Raw genomic sequence first — 22,699 nt, forward strand, 5'->3', positions numbered from 1 at the left:
GTGAACTGCAAAAAAAAAAAAAAATTTACAGTACTAGTATTGGTCACCAAAATGGAAAAGGGAAGGAAACTTTGTGAGAATGCACAATGTTCTCATTAAGGCAATATTGACTCACACCACCAGTTACTATCTGTTGCCTCAAATGCCTCAGAACTCTGGAATGCCCGTTTGACAAATATGTATTAGCTAGCACACAGTATTGCCTAAATTCTCACGCGTTCTTCACTTTCTGATTCATCTGGTGAACTGGGAGTAGGAAGATGCTCATAGACAATGTGTCCGCCCTCTCTTGTCTGACCAAAACTTGAAGCAATCACATCCACTGCCAGGCCCGCGGTAGCCTTGGCCTCTTCCTCTGAAGAGGCCAACCGAGGATTGACTTCAACAAGATCCAGTGCTGACAGCAACCCTGAAAGAACACAGTATGACAAAATCTCAGAAAATTCCTAGCTGCTACTTCAGTGAGGGTAGTCCCAGCTGGACAGAAAAGCCAATAAAAACAAGTCATTTTCTACAATAAAATTCAGTGTCAAGAAGTCCCTTACACCTCATGAATTTAAGTTAAAACACTGGTATATTAGAGTAGGACTGAAAGAAACCTTTAAGGTAATAAAATGAATCATCCCTGTTAACATAACAGAGAGCTGTCAGGCTTTCTGGACAGGATAGCTGGGGGGCAAGGAGTTTCAACCTACTTGGAAAATGTATGCCATTTCCAGCATCACTAGGAACCTTCCAGGTGACTGCCTGTAATTGGGTGAAGAGATCTTCCACTTCTCACTAGCCAGAGCTCTGTTTTTACTTTTAAACTCTGATGCTATAAGACACTATGTACCCTGATATATAGTTATTACTGTGTATCTTATTCTCATCCCTGCAGGTCTGAGCTGAGGGCAGGTCCCCATAGGCTGACAGTTTTTACATCTATCAGACTGACCCAGTTGTCTTGCACTTGGCTAAGAGAAAACTTAGCTATACTTTAATTTGGATTCCAGTTACCTTCTGTGCAGGTTTGAGAACATGTGCCCAAAGGTTTTTGAAGGGAAGATTAGACCAGAAAAACCTATCCAGACCTGCCCTGTATGATCCAGTTCCCAACACACATGCCTACTTCTCTGGGGTATTTAATTCTGGTCTGTTACTCTGGGTGAAGTGAATCAACTTCTTTAAGAGTCACCTGAACAAACTAATAATTGAGAAGAGAAGTATCTGAGAATATCCAGGATGGCTAAAAAGCCTGGAAACATTGGTGAATATACCTAATGGTTTATTGATATGACAGTATAGTACATGATACTACATCCAGTGTGCCATCCCTTATTAGCAACACATACCTCAGTGCACTGTGGAAAACTGCTGTGAGCAGGCATGTTATTATAGCCCCAGTTCCTGTACAGGCACCTGTGACTCATGATTTATTTATGTATCTGATTTTCACTGACTAAACCTATGGCTTTGGCATAGCCCAGTGGTAATCAAAAGGGTTTGAGCTATTAAAAATATGTATTAGCCATGTTTCTGGAATATTGCCAGCCTATAGAACAGTTTCAGCAAACTGCTTTATGTTTCTATATGACAGTGTCATGACAGTCTTTTGGAATAGAATAATATCACAGCAGGGGAAGGTGGGCAAGGCATGCACACTGCCCCCAACTACTGCTAGAGGCTCTCGGTGGTGTTACAGGTAAGAAGATGGAGGCTTTCACTCAGGTTCACTGGCCACAAACCCAAGGACAGCTGACAACATCTAAGACTGGGGGGTCTGAGAATGAGACCATCTTGCCACTACCAATCTGACAGCCAAGCATTCTTTCCCTTTTTGTAAGACTTAAGTGTTTAGTACTACAGAGCTAGAGAGACCATTTCTCAATTTTCATATCTATCCCAAATAGTTAAGGGTTTCTAGTAGCCCTAGACCTTTTAAGTCAGGGATCTGTATGCTGTTTAGACCCCAATTACATGAGATGGTATTGAAGTATCATGTGGTAGTTATTTGCAATCAACAGTCATTTTAAGTAGTCTTTAAAAACAGAAGCTGACAGAACGGAAACTGCAAACAAGTATGAGTTTTGGGACAGTAACCCATGTAGCCATTCTTAATGATCTAGCACTCATCTTATTTACCTTTCTGTCAGCCATTTGTCTTCCAGTATCCCCTATTAAAGGTCCTATCAAAAAAACTTTAGCATAAGACTTACTCGAAAGTTGCAACATATTGTCCAGGTTTGAAATATCTTCAAGAGAAGCTTTAACTCCACCCTCCCAACTCCCAGTGAACCAACCTCTTAATGTAAGGGTGAAAATTATAGCTATTTGCCCTTGCCTTTTAATCTTAATCTTAATCTACCTTTCGATGATTCAGATCTGTACCAGTCTGTCAATTTATTCTTTAAATGTTTAAGCAGACATAAATAAATTTTCATTTAATATTACCTTAGCATATTTTGGTATGAACCAGGTCCAAACATGCCTCTAAATGACTATCCCTTATTAGCCTGACTGACCACGACTCTCAGCTGTAAAATTTTAAGCAAGAACTATGTCTGCAGTAACATGGAATAGCAGAAAAGATCCCCTGGCAGGCAAGATGCTTTAGCATATTTATTTGTTAGTAAGCAAGTTGATCACTACTTACCTGTATTGTGTACTTCCTCAGTAATATACATGCCTTCTCGATAGGTCAATCCCCCTACAACAGGGGTTCCTGTGGCTGGAGCCAGTGTAGGATCAAATGCATCAATATCAAAACTCAAATGGACTGGCCTTTGTCTTCTTGAAAGGAAGAGGATAAGAGAATTGTCATTTGGTTGTGCTTGGACATTCATCCTTATAGTGGCAACTCCTTGATTTTGTTGCTTTTATTCCTGGTAACTTGATTAATACAGCAGATTCCAGGTTTCCTATTCTGGAAATTACTGAGTATTAGCATATTGGCTTCCTACACACCACTTCATAATTTTGCCATTTGTTCTGTGTGCCTTAGACAAGATTATAGGTTATATTTCTGACTTTCCCTAGACATTAGATAGAGCTTCTTATATTCACTATCAATAGAGGGAATTCTTCACTTGTGTATGACATTGAGCTCTGACAGATGCTAATTTAAGTTGGACTGGTCTAGGTTACAGTTGTTGTTATTTTCTCAGTGTAACATCAGCTTAGCTTAACTCTCATTTTCTGTCTTCAATTTTATTATCTCCCAACCTAACTTCAGTTTAGCCCAGGTGTCCAATGGCTGAAACTAACATAAAACAAACACCTATATGCTGAATAACTAAGTTTCTTAACATCTAAAGAAATGGCATACTATCAGGTGGCACTAATTAATCACCCAGAAATAAAGACTCAGCCCTGGGAAAATGCTCTTAAAACCAGCAGTTGATTAGCATTCACCTACCATCTTTCTATACTGAAGTTTGCTTTACGTAAAAATGCCATTCAGATGAAGCAGTAGTAAGGCTGGGAAGAATGGGACAGTTACAACAACGAATGCTCCTCAGTGCCAAACATACGCATTAAAAATGGAGCTAAAGAGAGATTCATGAGGGACAGAGGATGTAGGCAACAACTTAAGTAAAACCACTTCCAACCCCAGAGGAAGAGTATGATCTTTCATAGTCTTCCTTTTGGAATTACTCAGATTTTTTTATATGTACATTTTGCTTTTATTTTAAAAGAAAGCTACTATCCTCAAGAGACAGGCTAAAGTGCTGTCCATTGGGAGTCTGCTCTGTTCCCTTTGGAACCCAGAAGTAGACATGCATTGTAGTTACTTACTTGCCAAGCAGCAGATCGAATGTCTGTTCCATTACCTTCTGGATACCAAGTCGATCTATATCTCTCATGGAAAAATACTGGATGTCATAATTCTTTAAAATAAAACTGCAGTGAGATACAAAGGAAGGAGTCCTTAGTTTAATGAGCATTTTTAATCAAATGCATATCTGGAGGGGGTTGACTTTATAGTAAGCTACAACAGGTTAAAGCAAGGAACAACCCATCAAATGGAACACAGGAGTCCAGGACCCAAAGCTTAACTCTAAGGTATCAACTTACTGTTCAGGAGGATCCACATCTCTCAGACCAATATACACAATACTTGGGGAAGAGATACAAGGTTTGATCCAGGAAAATCCTGGGAGTTGTGGTACCTGTGAAAAGAGGAATGAACAGAATTCATCGTCAAGGAGTCTTGGTCTCACCAAGATAATGTGTGTATGCAGTCTACTTTCTCCTACCCATGGGATATGCTTAAAGAAACAAAAGACACACGCGGTCTGGGAAAGAGAAAGAGAATTGACAGTGGAAATGATTCAGAAAGGCAGTTGAAGAACATAGTATAGCTTCTTCAAGAGAAAAGAACTCCTAAGTGGCCTTGGTTTCTCGTTAACTTACCTAAATAGCAGGAACACTGCTGATGAGCCTTTTCTACTCCTTTGCACATCACTGAATTGTTTGGTTTTTGAAATAGAACCCATCTCAAGTTGCCGACAGCCAAAACACAAATTCTGCTTAATGAAAAGCCTTTGTACTATCCTGGTTTAACTTGGTCCCTCACTGAGGGGAGTGATATACAGACTGTAGGCTATGCCTAACATGGGCTCCCATGTCTTCAGAACAGCCTAGGAAAATTTTACCTACAGGTAATCATGGTTTACTTGTCTTCTCAACCAGTGAGTCTAAAAGTAAGGTCTGGGAACCTCTAGCTAAAAAGTCCTCAGGCAATCGGTGTATAATCAGAGTGACTGCCCACACTACCCACAATCCTTTTTTAAAAAATGATGAGCCCGCCTGAGAGCAGGGACCACGTAGTCATCGTATACCCTTAGTGTCTAGCAGACTGCCAGGCCCACCATAATGCTCGATGAATGCATAAAGGAGTGGTAACACATTATGTGCCACCACCACCCATCCCTTCACAGAAATCTTACTGAACTAGAACTCTCAAAGCCCCTGCAAGCTTCTTTTCATTTCTGCCTACTGACCTTGTCCTGTAGTTCTCTGAGGAGAAATGAAACTGGCTGTCCATGGAGATTTCCAGATGAAGTGGTGAGAGGTGTATTGATGTCAGCATGGGCATCAACCCAGATCACACAAAGTTCTGGGCAGTGTCGGGCATGGCCACTAATGGTACCAATTGCCAGGCTGCAAAGAACAAATACAGTAATCCTCAAGGTCCTTTGCTTGGCAAACTACCAATGACTGTCTCAGCCGGCGCAGCTCACACTACCATCAGGACCCCTAAAGCTGGGTTTGGATGAGACAAGAGTCCCTGGGGCTATAGTTTCCAAAGATTAATCTTGAGTGAGCTGGGGGGAAATGGAAGGCTCTGAAGATTTAAAACTAACAACTGATTGCCCCTACAGTGTGATAAATGGTATTGCTGCCCCCAAATCCCTATAATTTGATCCATTAGCCCTGGGCCAGAAAAGGACTTCAAATACTTGTTCAATGAATGAAATCCAGTTAAATGATGTGTTCTGTATGTAACAGCTCACAAATACTGCTTAATACATGTTAAAGGAGACCAAGGAGATATGATTATTTCCAAGTGATCCATTAACTTTTTAAGGGTAAAAATTAGCATTGTAATGTAACTCTTAAAAAGATGTGATACTTTCTAAAACCAGAAGTTAAAAATTGTTAAAGACATTAGTAAGAGGGCAGCCAAATTAAAGACCTTATTTAGATCACTGAGTAAAATAGTTTATTTGCATGTTACATACATTATCATGGCATTCAAATACCTGTTTCTGTTTTTTGCCTCTCCTTGTCCTTGGTCTCTGCATACATGAGCTAACTGTCCTGTCTCAACTATGGCAGTATAGCTGGTGAGTTCATGGTTGGGAAGCTGCCCACTTCCCAGTAACCAAAGAATGTGACATAGATGGGAAATGCAGCTTAAGCATCTTAGGAACTAATTACAGCCATCCTTCCTGGTCAGTACAGCATGAGGCAGCATTTTAAGCTCCAAGCCCCACATAGGGCCTTTTGGAGGGTTAGCATGATCTAGAGCTAACGGCAGTTGATTAATCAGAATACCTTGAGTTTTTCCTGGGAAAAGTTGTGATCTAGGAAAAGTCCTCTAATTTCTCTGGATTTCAGTTTTCTTTTCTATAAGATAAGGATAATAATCTTCGCCTATTTAAATCAGAGTTGGTTTGATTATTAAAGCAATAATGTATGTTGTACTGTGTAAAAGGAGCAGAGTGATCTAACAACACCTCTTCCTTTAAAATGATCAATGTTCAGGTTATATACTCATCCCTTGCTTTTCTAGAATCTTCCAGATAACCTAGGTTTTGCATTAAACAGGAAATAGGGAGGACTGACAGTGTTTCAGTACAGGACAGGACATCCAGTACAGACCGAAACCAAAGACTGTGATAATCACAGTGATAAGTGGTCCCCAAATAGACAACTGGAAGAAAAAATACAAATGAATTTTGAGAGCAAGCACTGAGCTGAAAGATAGGAGTCTCAGCCTCTGGTTAATTTAACTGAATCTCAGTGGAGAACCTGAGACTGCTTTCTTACTCTACCTAAAATTTTATTCCTAATGAGGACTCTACCTGCCTGCCTGCCTTTCCAGTTTTAACAAAGATGTAACTTCTGTTAAGTGATCTAAAAGCTCTCTGAGCACCGCAGGGAGAGTTGCTACACTGGATCTCATAAGAAAGGCTAACTGCCTACAAAGGTCACATTGGATTTGAATCCCAGCTTTGCTACTTCCTGGCTCTAGACCTTGGGTAAGGTATCAAAGCTCTCCTCAGCATTCCTAGCAGTAAATCAGATAAAACTCTCTGCTTCACCGCACTGTTATGAGAGTTAACTGAGAATATGCATGAGTGCTCAATACTCCTAGTACTTCAATGCCATTTTTCCTTCTACCAAAAACCTTCATTATTTAGCTCAAATCACACTCCCCTGTGAAATATGACTATTCTAGTCCAAAAACTGATCTATAAAATTCTATAGAATATTTTTTTCATTCCATGTGTATTTATTTCATCTAGTCCTAGATCACAACCTATTTCCCATAATCCGCGGTGCTACCTGAGAAAACATCAGAACAGTGCTCAATAAAGTACATGCTGATTCCCTAAGGAGGGAAGGATCTATTGTATTAGTCACCTAAGGTCCATCCTGGGGAGGTAAAGAATGTATTCACATGCCAAGTGGGGAATCTCTAACAAACCTATTAGTAGAAACTTTACCCCCAGAAAAGAAAAAGCCCATTTAGCCTATCAATGGATCCCTCCTAGCCAAATGGAAGTTGTAAGATGGTTTCTCAAGAAAGCTTGAGGTAAGCATGAAACATGGTGTCTAAAAACTCTGCTTAGTCTACCTCTGAAGTGTCTTTATACTATACAATGTGTCCTACAAAGAAAGTCACATGTCTCTCCAGCATCGCACAATCTTATGCTATTTATGCACATCATATCCTAAAAATTACTCTGTGGAAACAAGCTAGCCAATTAGCCCAAACCACCATGCAATCTAGCCCCTCCACCACCTGTGGCTCCCAGCTTACCTGTGGTCTCCTCCCACCGTGACACAGCTGTAGCCACTTGACACCGCTCTGCTAACCACCTCAGCCAGTTCCTGGTTGGCAAGGCCCACTGAGCGAGGATTCACTATCAGGTTATTGTAGAGATCATCTTTGGGTACGGGAGTAAAACTCAAATCTCCAAAGTCTTTTAGGCGGCAACCTAGAAACAAATGGGAGATGAGAAGATTAATTACAATTAATTAAGGCTTGGGCCTAAAATAACAAGACAAAGTACACATACTCATTTGTCACAGTAAAATTGAAAATGTCACATGACTCTGGCAAGTTATCTCAATTGTCCCAGCAGTCCTGTGTGGCAGATCCTATTAGGAACGTCATTTTGCAGATAAAGAAGCTGGGTTTTGGAAACTGAAGTCCAGAAGTGTTGCCTAAACCTAACTTAACCTAACCAATCACAAAATTGGTAGTAGTCAGACCTCAAATATCCCAGAGTTAGAGTAGAAGTAAAATACCAAGAGGAACCAACAGGATTTAAAGAAAATTATTAATTTAGGACAAAAAAATACCTACATAGAAATTTACGTTATAATTTTTTCTTGAAAGGCCAATCTGAGGACCTAAAGCATCCTAAAAGAGAAATCCCTAACATTTATTACTTACAAGGTCCTAGGCACTGTTCTACTATGCTCAACATAAATTTTTATTTAAGACTCCTAACAATCGCACTAGGTAACCAAAATATGTCATTCTACAGATGAAGAAGCTGGAGCAAGGTCCCAAGGTCACACAGCTGCTTAAATGCCAGAATCAGGATGCAGATCCAGGCCATCTGCCCCCGAAGTGTGTATTCTTGACTAGGAAGTTTGTCTCCCAAAAAATCCCTCTTGATTCCAACACTTTAAGAACTAGTGAGTCCCCTCCTAATAACTGACAAACTGGCGCAAATGCAGTGGCAGAGGCAGAGGACCTTCTGCAAGGTCACCAACTGTGACATACACCATCACCAGCTGCTGGACACTCCTCTGAGCAACCAATGCACAATCTGTGTGGGTTCTATCAGGAGTTGTCAACCAGAGAAGCCAGAGGTGGTGAAGACACACCTGCCAAACAGGAGCGTCCTGCAACATGGTAGGTACCTACAACGCAAGACCTTCACCCAGGTGGAAATCAAGTCTGAGATGATGGGCCCTGTCTGGGCGAGTTCTCCATCACCTACAAGCCCGTGAGGCTGGGCTGGCCTGGCATCAAGGCCACCTACTCCTGTTTCATACCCTCAAATAATCTGTTTGGCTAATAAAGGCACAGACTTCTCTTTTAAAAATAATTTAAAAATGTATTTAGTGATACATTCTGACAGTAAGCTGTCATTTTCCCACTGGGTTTTACATATTCCAGTGAATTATGACACTACTACACATTAATTTGAACTACCAAGAGAACAGAATGTTACCATACATAGATTATATCCTTATGGCTCTGCCACTCAAGCGAGTCCATGTTGGGGCAGGGGAAGTGGTCACAGGATAGATATCTTAGTATTGACAGAGATTTGTGTTAAAGATTTGATTAAGATCAACCTGGACCCATATGAATTTCAATTGTACAGTTTTGAACTTTACCTCTTGGACTGAAACTCAATCCAAAGCCAACTTCTGAGAGAATATAAAAGTTTGAGAAGCAATGGCCTGGAACATGAGGCCAACAGTGACCTGGAACATGAGGCCAACTAAGGGATCACCACCAAAAGGGATACTGGAAGCAAAGAGAAAACCTTATCCTATTCTCAAAGGTAAAATGCATCTGCAGCTAGAATTCTGTACGTATCTTTTGGTCATTTGCATTTTTAAAAATCATCATATAGGAGAGCAGGGAAGATGGCGGCGTGAGTAGAGCAGCGGAAATCTCCTCCCAAAACCACATATATCTATGAAAATATAACAAAGACAACCCTTCCTAGAATAAAGACCAGAGGACACAGGACAATATCCAGACCACATCCGCACCTGAGAGAACCCAGCGCCTCGCGAAGGAGGTAAGATACAAGCCCCGGCCTGGCGGGAGCCAAGCGCCCATCCCCCCAACTCCCGGCAGGAGAAGAATAGGCAGAGCGGGAGGGAGACGGAGCCCAGGACTGCCGAACACCCAGCCTCAGCCATCCGGGACAGAGTGCAGGGCCCTGGATACTGGGAAAACAGGGCAGCAAGAACAGTGAGCGGGCACCGGAGGCCGGACGCCGGAGGACATAAGAAAAGCGAGCGACCAATTTTTTTTTTTTCTGTTTTGTTTTGGCGAGTGCTTTTTGGAAGTTTTAAAGGGATAGGGCCCCCAATACTAGGGAAACAGGGCAGCAAGAACAGTGAGTGGGCACCGGTGGCCTGGCGCCGGAGGACACCAGAAAAGCGAGCGACCATTTTTTTTTTTTTTTTGCTGTTTTGTTTTGGCGAGCGCTTTTTGGAAGTCTTAAAGGGATAGGGACCTCAATACTAGGGAAACAGGGCAGCAAGACTGGTGAGCAGATGCCTGAGGCTGGCGCCGGAGAATAAAGAAAAACGAGCAGCCACCTTTTTTTTTTTTTTTTTTTTTTTTTGGTCGTTGTTTTGTTTTGGCGGGTGCTTCTTGGAAGTCTTAAAGGGGCAGGGCGGGACACTTAATCCAGAGGTAGGGAATCCGGGGATCTCTGGGCACCCTAACCCCTGGGCTGCAGGGAGCAGGGAGGCCCCTTACGGAGATAAATAGCCTCCAGGCCGCTCCCCTTCCAACGCGACTCCACCACTTTGGAGCAGCAGCCCGAACCAGGACACGCCCACAGCAACAGCGGAGATTAACTCCATAGCAGCCGGGCAGGAAGCAGAAACCCTGTCTGCCCGCAGCTGCCCAGCACAAGCCACTAGAGGTCGCTGTTCTCCCAGGAGAGGAGGGCCACAAACCAACAAGAAGGGAAGTTCTTCCAGCCGTCACTCGTCCTAGCGCTGCAAACTATTCCTATCACCATGAAAAGGCAAAGCTACAGGCAGACAAAGATCACAGAGACAACACCAGAGAAGGAGACAGACCTAACCAGTCTTCCTGACAAATAATTCAAAATAAGAATCATAAACATGCTGACAGAGATGCAGAGAAATACGCAAGAGAAATGGGATGAAGTCTGGAGAGAGATCACAGATGCCAGAAAGGAGATCACAGAAATGAAACAAACTCTGGAAGGGTTTATAAGCAGAATGGATAGGATGCAAGAGGCCATTGATGGAATTGAAAACAGAGAACAGGAACGCATAGAAGCTGACAGAGAGAGAGATAAAAGGATCTCCAGGAATGAAACAATGTTAAGAGAACTGTGTGACCAATCCAAAAGGAACAATATCCATATTATAGGGGTTCCAGAAGAAGAAGAGAGAGGAAAAGAGATGGAAAGTATCTTAGAAGAAATAATTGCTGAAAACTTCCCCAAACTGGGGGAGGAAATAATCGAACAGACCACGGAAATACACAGAACCCCCAACAGAAAGGATCCAAGGAGGACAACACCAAGACACATAATAATTAAAATGGCAAAGATCAAGGACAAAGAAAGAGTTTTAAAGGCAGCTAGAGAGAAAAAGGTCACCTATAAAGGAAAATCCATCAGGCTAACATCAGACTTCTCGACAGAAACCCTACAGGCCAGAAGAGAATGGCATGATATATTTAGTACAATGAAACAGAAGGGCCTTGAACCAAGTATACTGTATCCAGCACGACTATCATTCAAATATGACAGTGGGATTAAACAATTCCCAGACAAACAAAAGCTGAGGGAATTTGCTTCCCACAAACCACCTCTACAGAACATCTTACAGGGACTGCTCTAGATGGGAGCACTCCTAGAAAGAGCACAGCACAAAACACCCAACATATGAAGAATCGAGGAGGAGGAACAAGAAGGGAGAGAAGAAAAGAATCTCCAGACAGTGTATATAACAGCTCAATAAGCGAGCTAAGTTAGGCAGTAAGATACTAAAGAGGCTAACCTTGAACCTTTGGTAACCACGAATTTAAAGCCTGCAATGGCAATAAGTACATATCTTTCAATACTCACCCTAAATGTTAATGGGCTGAATGCACCAATCAAAAGACACAGAGTAACAGAATGGATAAAAAAGCAAGACCCATCTATATGCTGCTTACAAGAAACTCACCTCAAACCCAAAGACATGTACAGACTAAAAGTCAAGGGAGGGAAAAACATATTTCAAGCAAACAACAGTGAGAAGAAAGCAGGGGTTGCAGTACTAATATCAGACAAAATAGACTTCAAAACAAAGAAAGTAACAAGAGATAAAGAAGGACACTACATAATGATAAAAGGCTCAGTCCAACAAGAGGATATAACCATTCTAAATATATATGTACCCAACACAGGAGCACCAGCATATGTGAAACAAATACTAAGAGAACTAAAAGGGGAAATAGACTGCAATGCATTCATTCTAGGAGACTTCAACACACCACTCACCCCAAAGGATAGATCCACTGGGCAGAAAATAAGTAAGGACACGGAAGCACTGAACAACACAGTAGAGCAGATGGACCTAATAGACATCTATAGAACTCTACATCCAAAAGCAGTGGGATATACATTCTTCTCAAGTGCACATGGAACATTCTCCAGAATAGACCACATACTAGGCCACAAAAAGAGCCTCAGAAAATTCCAAAAGATTGAAATCCTACCAACCAACTTTTCAGACCACAAAGGCATAAAACTAGAAGTAAACTGTACAAAGAAAGCAAAGAGGCTCACGAACACATGGAGGCTTAACAACACGCTCCTAAATAATCAATGGATCAACGACCAAATCAAAATGGAGATCCAGCAATATATGGAAACAAATGACAACAACAACACTAAGCCCCAACTTCTGTGGGACACAGCAAAAGCAGTCTTAAGAGGAAAGTATATAGCAATCCAAGCATATTTAAAAAAGGAAGAGCAATCCCAAATGAATGGTCTAATGTCACAATTATTGAAATTGGAAAAAGAAGAACAGATGAGGCCTAAGGTCAGCAGAAGGAGGGACATAATAAAGATCAGAGAAGAAATAAATAAAATTGAGAAGAATAAAACAATAGCAAAAATCAATGAAACCAAGACCTGGTTCTTCGAGAAAATAAACAAAATAGATAAGCCTCTAGCCAGACTTATTAAGAAGAAAAGAGAGTCAACACAAATCAACAGTATCAGAAATGAGAAAGGAAAAATCACGACGGACCCAACGGAAATGCAAAGAATTATTGGAGAATACTATGAAAACCTATATGCTAACAAGCTGGGAAACCTAGGAGAAATGGACAACTTCCTAGAAAAATACAACCTTCCAAGATTGACCCACGAAGAAACAGAAAATCTAAACAGACCAATTACCAGCAAAGAAATTGAAGCGGTAATCAAAAAACTACCAAAGAACAAAACCCCCGGGCCAGATAGATTTACCTCGGAATTTTATCAGACATACAGGGAAGACATAATACCCATTCTCCTTAAAGTTTTCCAAAAAATAGAGGAGGAGGGGATACTCCCAAACTCATTCTATGAAGCTAACATCACCCTAATACCAAAACCAGGCAAAGACCCCACCAAAAAAGAAAACTACAGACCAATATCCCTGATGAACGTAGATGCAAAAATACTCAACAAAATATTAGCAAACCGAATTCAAAAATACATCAAAAGGATCATACACCATGACCAAGTGGGATTCATCCCAGGGACGCAAGGATGGTACAACATTCGAAAGTCCATCAACATCCTCCACCACATCAACAAAAAGAGACAAAAACCACATGATCATCTCCATAGATGCTGAAAAAGCATTTGACAAAGTTCAACATCCATTCATGATAAAAACTCTCAGCAAAATGGGAATAGAGGGCAAGTACCTCAACATAATAAAAGCCATCTGTGATAAACCCACAGCCAACATTATATTGAACAGCGAGGAGCTGAAAGCATTTCCTCTGAGATCGGGAACTAGACAGGGATGCCCACTCTCCCCACTGTTATTTAACATAGTACTGGAGGTCCTAGCCAAGGCAATCAGACAAAACAAAGAAATACAAGGAATCCAGATTGGTAAAGAAGAAGTTAAACTGTCACTATTTGCAGATGACATGATACTGTACATAAAAAACCCTAAAGACTCCACCCCAAAACTACTAGAACTGATATCGGAATACAGCAAACTTGCAGGATACAAAATCAACACACAGAAATCTGTGGCTTTCCTATACACTAAGAATGAACCAACAGAATGAGAAATCAGGAAAACAACTCCATTCACAATTGCATCAAAAAAAATAAAATACCTAGGAATAAACCTAACCAAGGAAGTGAAAGACTTATACTCTGAAAACTACAAGGCACTCTTAAGAGAAATTAAAGGGGACACTAACAGATGGAAACTCATCCCATGCTCGTGGCTAGGAAGAATTAATATCGTCAAAATGGCCATCCTGCCCAAAGCAATATACAGATTTGATGCAATCCGTATGAAACTACCAGCAACATTCTTCAATGAACTGGAACAAATAATTCAAAAATTCGTATGGAAACACCAAAGACCCCGAATAGCCAAAGCAATCCTGAGAAAGAAGAATAAAGTAGGGGGGATCTCACTCCCCAACTTCAAGCTCTACTATAAAGCCATAGTAATCAAGACAATTTGGTACTGGCACAAGAGCAGAGCCACAGACCAATGGAACAGACTAGAGAATCCAGACATTAACCCAGACATATATGGTCAATTAATATTTGATAAAGGAGCCATGGACATACAATGGCGAAATGACAGTCTCTTCAACAGATGGTGCTGGCAAAACTGGACAGCTACATGTAGGAGAATGAAACTGGACCATTGTCTAACCCCATATACAAAAGTAAACTCAAAATGGATCAAAGACCTGAATGTAAGTCATGAAGCCATTAAACTCTTGGAAGAAAACATAGGCAAAAACCTCTTAGACATAAACATGAGTGACCTCTTCTTGAACATATCTCCCCGGGGAAGGAAAACAACAGCAAAAATGAATAAGTGGGACTATATTAAGCTGAAAAGCTTCTGTACAGCAAAAGACACCATCAATAGAACAAAAAGGAACCCTACAGTATGGGAGAATATATTTGAAAATGACACATCCGATAAAGGCTTGACGTCCAGAATATATAAAGAGCTCACACGCCTCAACAAACAGAAAACAAATAACCCAATTAAAAAATGGGCAGAGGAACTGAACAGACAGTTCTCCAAAAAAGAAGTACAGATGGCCAACAGACACATGAAAAGATGTTCCACATCGCTAATTATCAGAGAAATGCAAATTAAAACTACAATGAGGTATCACCTTACACCAGTAAGGATGGCTGCCATCCAAAAGACAGAGAACAACAAATGTTGGCGAGGCTGTGGAGAAAGGGGAACCCTCCTACACTGCTGGTGGGAATGTAAGTTAGTTCAACCATTGTGGAAAGCAGTATGGAGGTACATCAAAATGCTCAAAACAGACCTACCATTTGACCCAGGAATTGCACTCCTAGGAATTTACCCTAAGAATGCAGCAATCAAGTATGAGAAAGATCAGTGCACCCCTATGTTTATCGCAGCACTATTTACAATAGCCAAGAATTGGAAGCAACCTAAATGTCCATCGATAGATGAATGGATAAAGAAGATGTGGTACATATACACAATGGAATACTACTCAGCCATAAGAAAAGGGCAAATCCAACCATTTGCAGCAACATGGATGGAGCTGGAGGGTATTATGCTCAGTGAAACAAGCCAAGCAGAGAAAGAGAAATACCAAATGATTTCACTCATCTGTGGAATATAAGAACAAAGGAAAAACTGAAGGAACAAAACAGCAGCAGAATCACAGAACTCAAGAATGGACTAACAGGTACCAAAGGGAAAGGGACTGGGGAGGATGGGTGGGTAGGGAGGGATAAGGGGGGGAGAAGTAGGGGGGTATTAAGATTAGCATCCATAGCGGGGTGGGAGAAAGGGGAGGGCTGTACAACACAGAGAAGGCAAGTAGGGATTCTACAACAGGTTGCTACGCTGATGGACAGTGACTGTAAAGGAGTATATAGGGGGGACCTGGTATAGGGGAGAGCCTAGTAAACAAAGTATTCGTCATGTAAGTGTAGATTAATGATTTAAAAAAAAAAATGCAGTTCCTATGTGGTGACCTCTAATGAGTTCTACACAATGATATAAAGGACATATAAAAGTGTAGGCAAAGGGTCTGTTTGTGTTTATACAGAGGATCAAAGCCTAATTTGGCTACCCCGAAAATGAACTAAGATACGATATGAAAAAGAACTTCCAACATCAGCACTCTCGGGAAGACTCATGACAGAAGATGATCAGAAAAAAAAAAAAAAAAAAAAAAAACTTCAACAAAGATCCACACACTGTCACAGGTGTAGATGCACTCATCCCACCAGTTCCTGGACTTGCCATGGGAATGATGGAGATATCTAAGCTGGCCTGTGCATGCAGTAAAACAAAAATTGGACTGGATCTATACTGTTGGAACTCAACCAAGAATTAGGAGAAGTGCAAATTGTAGCACTCCAAAATCTTACAACCACAGACTATTTATCGTTAAAAGAACATATGGGATATGAACAGTCCCCAGGAATGGGGTGTTCTAGTTTATCTGAATTCTCTCAGACTGTTTAAGTTCAGTTGGACAATATCCACCATATCATAGATAAGTTTTCACAAATGCCTAAGGTGCCTAACTGGTTTTCTTGGTTTCACTGGAGATGGCTGGTAATTACAGGTATGCTTTGGTTAGGTAACTATATTCCTATTATGTTAATGTGTGTGCGCAATTTAAGTAGTAGCTTAAAATATATACATGCTGAAGTTACTCTACAAGAAGATATGTCAAAGAAATAATCAATCTTCCCAGGTTTTCTTCTGCCTGCTACTTCTGTAGCTTTTCTTCTTCCTACCTAATCACAACCTTTAAATAGAACTCGTGCCACATGTCGAATTTACCGAGTATCATAATTCTTCCAAGTGGTAAAGACACCTCAAGACAAATGCTGGGCATAGAAGCCACAGGGCATAAATATGCAAAGAAGTAAAAAGCTAACCTTTTCAAACGATAAGGTTTCTCTCTCACTTACCAACTTAACATTTCCCTGTATGGCCCCGGAAGATGACTGGTTAGCCAGAGACGGGTAAGATTCCTCAAGGGAGGAACAACCTAAGACAGGCACAGTCGCAGGGGGCCATCTGGTGAGAAAATGGGGAGCAGCAGAGGTGAGGCTTAGAACCTCCCCCCTCATGTTCTGAGAGAAATCTTCTGCATACATGGATGTTTATTGCCCTCGTCTAGCTCGGATTAACACATAGTCTACAGGCACACACCTGATCATCTACATTTGCTCTCTTACAACACTAAACTCTGTTCTCTACCTTTATCTCGTATCTACCTACCACTTCAGCATTTTATTAAAAATAATAATAATAGAGAAATGTGGTATCCACATATAAATCAAGTTTAAAAATCAAATGAATAGTCATATTTGAACTGACTGTGTATAGTTCATAATGCATGAACAAAACCGAAAGCTTCTGTGATGACTGCCCTTGTACTGTTCACCATGTAACTTATTCACTATGTAAGAATTTGTACTCCATGTAAGAATTTGTTCGTTATGCATCAGAAGATTGGAGACTGACGAAAATTGGGCTTGGGGTGGATTAATGATTGTGCATTGAGTACTGACCCCCCCTATACAAAGATTTGTTGTGGTTAACAACTATTTGATCAATAAATATGAGAGATGCCCTCACTATATATATATATATATATATATATATAAACACACTTCCAATTGTAAAATAAATAAGTAACCGGGATGTAATGTATAGCATAAGGAATATAGTCAAGATATTGTAACAACTTGGTATGGTGATACCTGGTACCTAGAAATATCATGTATATAAATGTTGAGTCGCTGTGTTGTACACCTGAAACTAATGTAATGCAATGCTGTTGTCAACTACCCTTCAATAAAAAAAAAAAAAAAAAAAAAAGAAAAGGGCAAATCCAACCATTTGTAGCAACATGGATGGAGCTGGAGGGTATTATGCTCAGTGAAACAAGCCAAGCGGAGAAAGAGAAATACCAAATGATTTCACTTATCTGTGGAATATAAGAACAAAGGAAAAACTGAAGGAACAAAACAGCAGCAGAATCACAGAACTCAAGAATGGACTAACAGGTACCAAAGGGAAAGGGACTGGGGAGGATGGGTGGGTAGGGAGGGATAAGGGGGGGGAAAGAAAGGGGGTATTAAGATTAGCATGCATGGGGGGTAGGAGAAAAGGGAGGGCTGTACAACACAGAGAAGGCAAGTAGTGATTCTACAACATTTTGCTATGCTGATGGACAGTGACTGTAAAGGGGCTTATAGGGGGGACCTGGTATAGGGGAGAGCCTAGTAAACATAATATTCGTCATGTAAGTGTAGATTAGTGATACCAAAAAAAAAAAGGGCAGTTCCTGTGTGGTAACCTCCAATGAGTTCTATGCAAGAGTATAAAGGGCATATAAAAGTGTAGGCAAAGGGTCTGTTTGCGTCTATACAGAAGATCAAAGCCTAATTGGGCTACCCCGAAAATGAACTAAGATACGATATGAAAGAGAACTTCCAACATCTGCACTCTCTGGAAGACTCATGCCAGAAGATGATCATCAAAAAACCCCAACAAAGATCCACGCACTGCTACAGCTGTAGATGCACTCATCCCACCAGTTCCTGGACTTGCCATGGAAATGAGGAAGGAGATATCTAAGCTGGCCTGTGCATAAAGTAAAACAACAAATTTGACTGGATCTATACTGTTGGAACTTAATCAAGAATTAGGAGAAGTGCAAACTGTAGTGCTCCAAAATCTTACAACTACAGACTATTTACTGTTAAAAGAACATAAGGGATGTGAACATTCCCCAGGAATGGGTTGTTTTAATTTGTCTGATTTCTCTCAGACTGTTCAAGTTCAGTTGGAGAATATCCACCATATCATAGATAAGTTTTCACAAATGCCTAAGGTGCCTAACTGGTTTTCCTGGTTTCACTGGAGATGGCTGGTAATTACAGGTATGCTTTGGTTATGTAACTATACTCCTATTATGTTAATGTGTGTGCGCAATTTAAGTAGTAGCTTAAAACCTATATATGCTGAAGTTACTCTACAGGAAGATATGTCAAAGAAATAATCAATCTTCCCAGGTTTTCTGCCGCCTGCTACTTCTATAGCTTTTCTTCTTCCTTCCTAATTACAACCCTTAAATAGAATTCATGCCTCATATCAAATTTACCGAGTATCATAATTCTTCCAAGTGGTAAAGATACCTCAAGACAAATGCTGGGCATAGAAGCTACAGGGCATAAATATGCAAAGAAATAAAAAGCTAACCATTTCAAACAATAAGGCTTCTCTCTCACTTACCAACTTTACATTTCCCTGTATGGCCCCGGAAGATGACTGGTTAGCCAGAGACGGGTAAGATTCCTCAAGGGAGGAACAACCTAAGACAGGCACAGTCGCAGGGGGGTCATCAGGTGAGAAATTGGGGATCAACAGAGGTGAGGCTTAGAACCTCACCCCCCCGTTCTGAGAGAAATCTTCTGCATCTGTGGATGTTTTATTGCCCTTGTCTAGCTTGGATTAACACATAGTCTACAGGCACACACCTGATCATCTACATTTGCTCTCTTACAACACTAAACTATGTTTTCTACCTTTATCTTGTGTCTACCTACCACTTCAGCATTTTATTAAAAATAATAATAATAAAGAGAGAAATGTGGTATCCACATATAAATCAAGTATAAAAATCAAATGAGTATTCATATTTGAACTGACTGTTTATAGTTCATAATGCATGAGCAAAACCGAAGGTTTCTGTGATGGCTGCCCTTGTACTGTTCACCATGTAAGAACTTATTCACTATGTAAGAATTTGTTCTCCATGTAAGAACTTGTTTGTTATGCCTCAGAAGATTGGAGACTGACGAAAATTAGGGTTCGGGTAGATTAATGATTGTGCATTGAGCATTGACTCCCCTATACAGAATCTTATTGTTGTTAACAACCACTTGATCAATAAATATGAGAGATGCCCTCACAAAAAATAAATAAATAAATAAAAGTATACACTTCCAATGGTAAAATAATAAGTAACTGGGATGTAATGAGTATAGTCAAGATATTGTAACAGCTTGGTATGGTGATAGCTGGTACCTAGAATTATCATGTATATAAATGTTGAATCACTGTGTTGTACACCTGAAACTAATGTAATGTAATACTGTGTGTCAACTACCCTTCAATAAAAAATAATTATCTACAAAAAAAACAAAACAAAAAAAATTAAACGAGAAAAACAACAACAACAAAAAAAATCATCATATAAAAGGCCCAAAGCAGAAAAGAGCTGGACAACTAAGGAAGAAGAGGGGAAGCTGCTGAAATTAAGAGAATATAGTAACAGGCCAAAGACATTGGGAATCAGAGAGAAAAAGAATAATCAAATAAAACATTCATAAAAATCTTTTAAAAAGAAAAAAAGCCATGAGTAAAGTCATTAAGAATTTTACTAAATCTCAAAATATGGGAGGCCACTTTAGATTTAAGAGAAATGCAGCTTTAACCAACTTTTAAGTCAATTATCAAGTCTTGCCATTGTTGGCAACAGTTTTGGGCCAGACAGATTTTAAAATTCAGCACCAACCCTTGATGTTTCTTCTTCCATACCCACGTTTATCACAGCTCCTCCTTTAACCTCATCAAGCATCTAGGTTCTCACTAGGTAAAGATACCAGAGCATGTCGTGTCCTATCATATTAGGTACAGAATTAGAAAAGTTTTATGATCTAATTAAATAATGTTAGTACTAACTTTTGAAGATGACTTTAACGCATTTAGTCTTCACCAATAAGAAATACATGGGAATTAAAAGGATCAACCCAGTGGATAAGCGACAGAACTTGGAGAACACTCATGTTCCCAATCATGGAACCTAAGGTGTATACTCAGATTAAGTGTGAAAAAACAGTACTCAGCTCATTACTGTCAGAAGAGAGCTGCAGAAGGAACTTAAAGAGGAATCTGGCAGTCTTAACAGCAACTCTCTCCAAGGAAGAGAGACTCAGTTTCATAAAAGGATTTTGGTCATTAAGTATTTAATGGTTAGTGGCTCAAGATTAATTCACAGCCTGGACGGTGGGTTCTCCTGTGATTACCCAACTCCATTTGCTCTGATAGCTTCTGGTTATTCACTTAGTCTCCCAGTTTCCCTCACACCAGCAAGAGGGCTTCCTGACAGTGGATGGTAGAAAGACTGTTTGTTGTTCAGCATAATTATACACAAGCATTTTGGTTTATACATCAGGGTTGGCACAACTCTCTGGGTCGGAAAGCTTGATCACACACATCAAGACTTCTGTTTCTGGATCCACAAAGCTAAGGGCCAGATCCCCTGAAGTGATTAAGAGTTTGAGAGGTTCTGCCGGAGCAGCCCACCCTGTATCACTCCCGACTGTGCTCTTTAATTTCCACAGTAAGTTCCAGGTAAGGATGAGGGACAAGGGCTAAGGGAGTGAAAGGAAATTCAGTAAAATAGGTGTAGTGAAGGAATGATTCCTACAGGTAAAGTTCATACCAGCACTGTTTTGCTCTTTTTGTTGTTCTCTTTTATTACTAGCAATAGAAATTTTTTGTAAAATTGATAAGAAGTGTCTGATAGTCAAAGTTCCCTCTCCCATTCCTCAGGCTTGATGACTCTATCCTTGCAGAAATTTATGCGTACACATAATCCATAATATCCTTCTAAATAGGTTGTTAGAGTAGGCTAAACTGCTGTAATTAACCCTCCCCAAAACAATGGCTCAGACACAGTGAATTGGTTTCTAGCTCACGTAACACCTAGGGTAGATATTCTAGGTCAACAAAGGGCTTTCCTTCACTCAGTGATTCAGAGACCAGCCTAGCTTGTGGTGCTGCCATACCTAGGGCTTTGCCATCTTTGTGGCTAATGTTAGGTATCCCCAGGTTCAAGGCAGCAGGAAAGGAAGAAAGTACTGAGAAGGCACACCTCTACCTTTAAAGGCCCTTAAAATGAGTGGCACATCACTGTCGCTCACATGGCATTGGCTGGCAAATGCAGGTATAACTTATGTACAGCAAAGGGTAAGATGGACTTTAATGAATAACTAGCAATCTCTGCCACCATGAGTACTTTTAAATTCTACTGCCATAACCTTTAAGTGATTAAGAACTCAAAACACTAAAGCTTACTTTGCTGATCCTAACTACTAGCAAGCCTAACTATTCTAGTTAATTACAGAGCTGAGTCAGCAAATATACTATGCCATCCTGATAGAACCTATTAGGAGCTTTCTCCTCTACTATCCACTGCATCAATAGCACTGTAGCACCCAAAGGACTAGTTAGGTCCAGAACTGTTTTCTAAAGAGTGAGTGAGGGCTTGAAAGAAGAAATGTACAGGCCATGTTTGGAAACAGCTGAGCAACTTAATAGGAGTAAGAAGTTTGCACTGGAGCAGCACAACATGAGGTTGTAGAGAACATGAACTGTAGAACCGTAATCCAGAGGCCAGACTGTTTAAGGAGTAGTAAGGCTAATGAGAGGTTAATTTTTTTAAGCACAGGAAGAAATAGTAAAGCTATTACTTTATCAGAGTGCTAATTCTTCTGGCAAAACACACAAGAAAAGGTCTCGCTAATTTCTAAAGACTCTTAGAATAATAGTGAAAACAGTAAATACTGTACTATGGAAGGAATAGCCCCGTTACTCTTGAGGGAGCTGTCCTGTTCTCAGACTTTCTGTGCTCAGGGTAACTCATCTGCAAGTCTAGGTCAGAGGACATGATGTTTCACTGCTGCCCTTTCCTTTAAGAAAGCACTGTAAGACAAAACGAACCTGAAACTTCAAGGAAGCTCTCATGACAGACTAGGAACCAACTTGAAAGGGCTCTCATTTTTCACTTGCAGTGGGAAAAAGTAAAAGCTCTGTATACTGGTATAGTCTCACTGCTTCTCTTTGCAGTACTGATAATAAAAATATACTAACTCCCACTCTGACCTCTGAAGCCCAGTGTTAC

At 40.4% G+C, this 22,699-nt stretch overlaps 1 protein-coding gene across 2 annotated transcripts in view; it reads right to left on the reverse strand.

Annotated features, from left to right (window-relative positions):
* Positions 1-24: 24 nt before the first annotated feature.
* ARG2 (arginase 2) overlaps positions 25-22,699 on the reverse strand; it is a 43,741-nt gene continuing 21,066 nt past the window's right edge. For both annotated transcript variants that reach the window (XM_036905979.2, XM_036905978.2), the window contains 6 exons: positions 7,535-7,712; positions 4,986-5,145; positions 4,057-4,151; positions 3,778-3,882; positions 2,636-2,772; positions 25-409 (listed from right to left, as the gene is read on the reverse strand). In XM_036905979.2, the coding sequence (XP_036761874.2) occupies positions 204-409; positions 2,636-2,772; positions 3,778-3,882; positions 4,057-4,151; positions 4,986-5,145; positions 7,535-7,712 (881 nt within the window). In that variant the 3' untranslated portion in view covers positions 25-203. The remainder of the gene's footprint in view (positions 410-2,635; positions 2,773-3,777; positions 3,883-4,056; positions 4,152-4,985; positions 5,146-7,534; positions 7,713-22,699) is intronic.

This window comes from Manis pentadactyla, chromosome 11 (genome assembly GCF_030020395.1).
Source record: "Manis pentadactyla isolate mManPen7 chromosome 11, mManPen7.hap1, whole genome shotgun sequence".
Lineage (NCBI taxonomy): Eukaryota > Metazoa > Chordata > Mammalia > Pholidota > Manidae > Manis > Manis pentadactyla.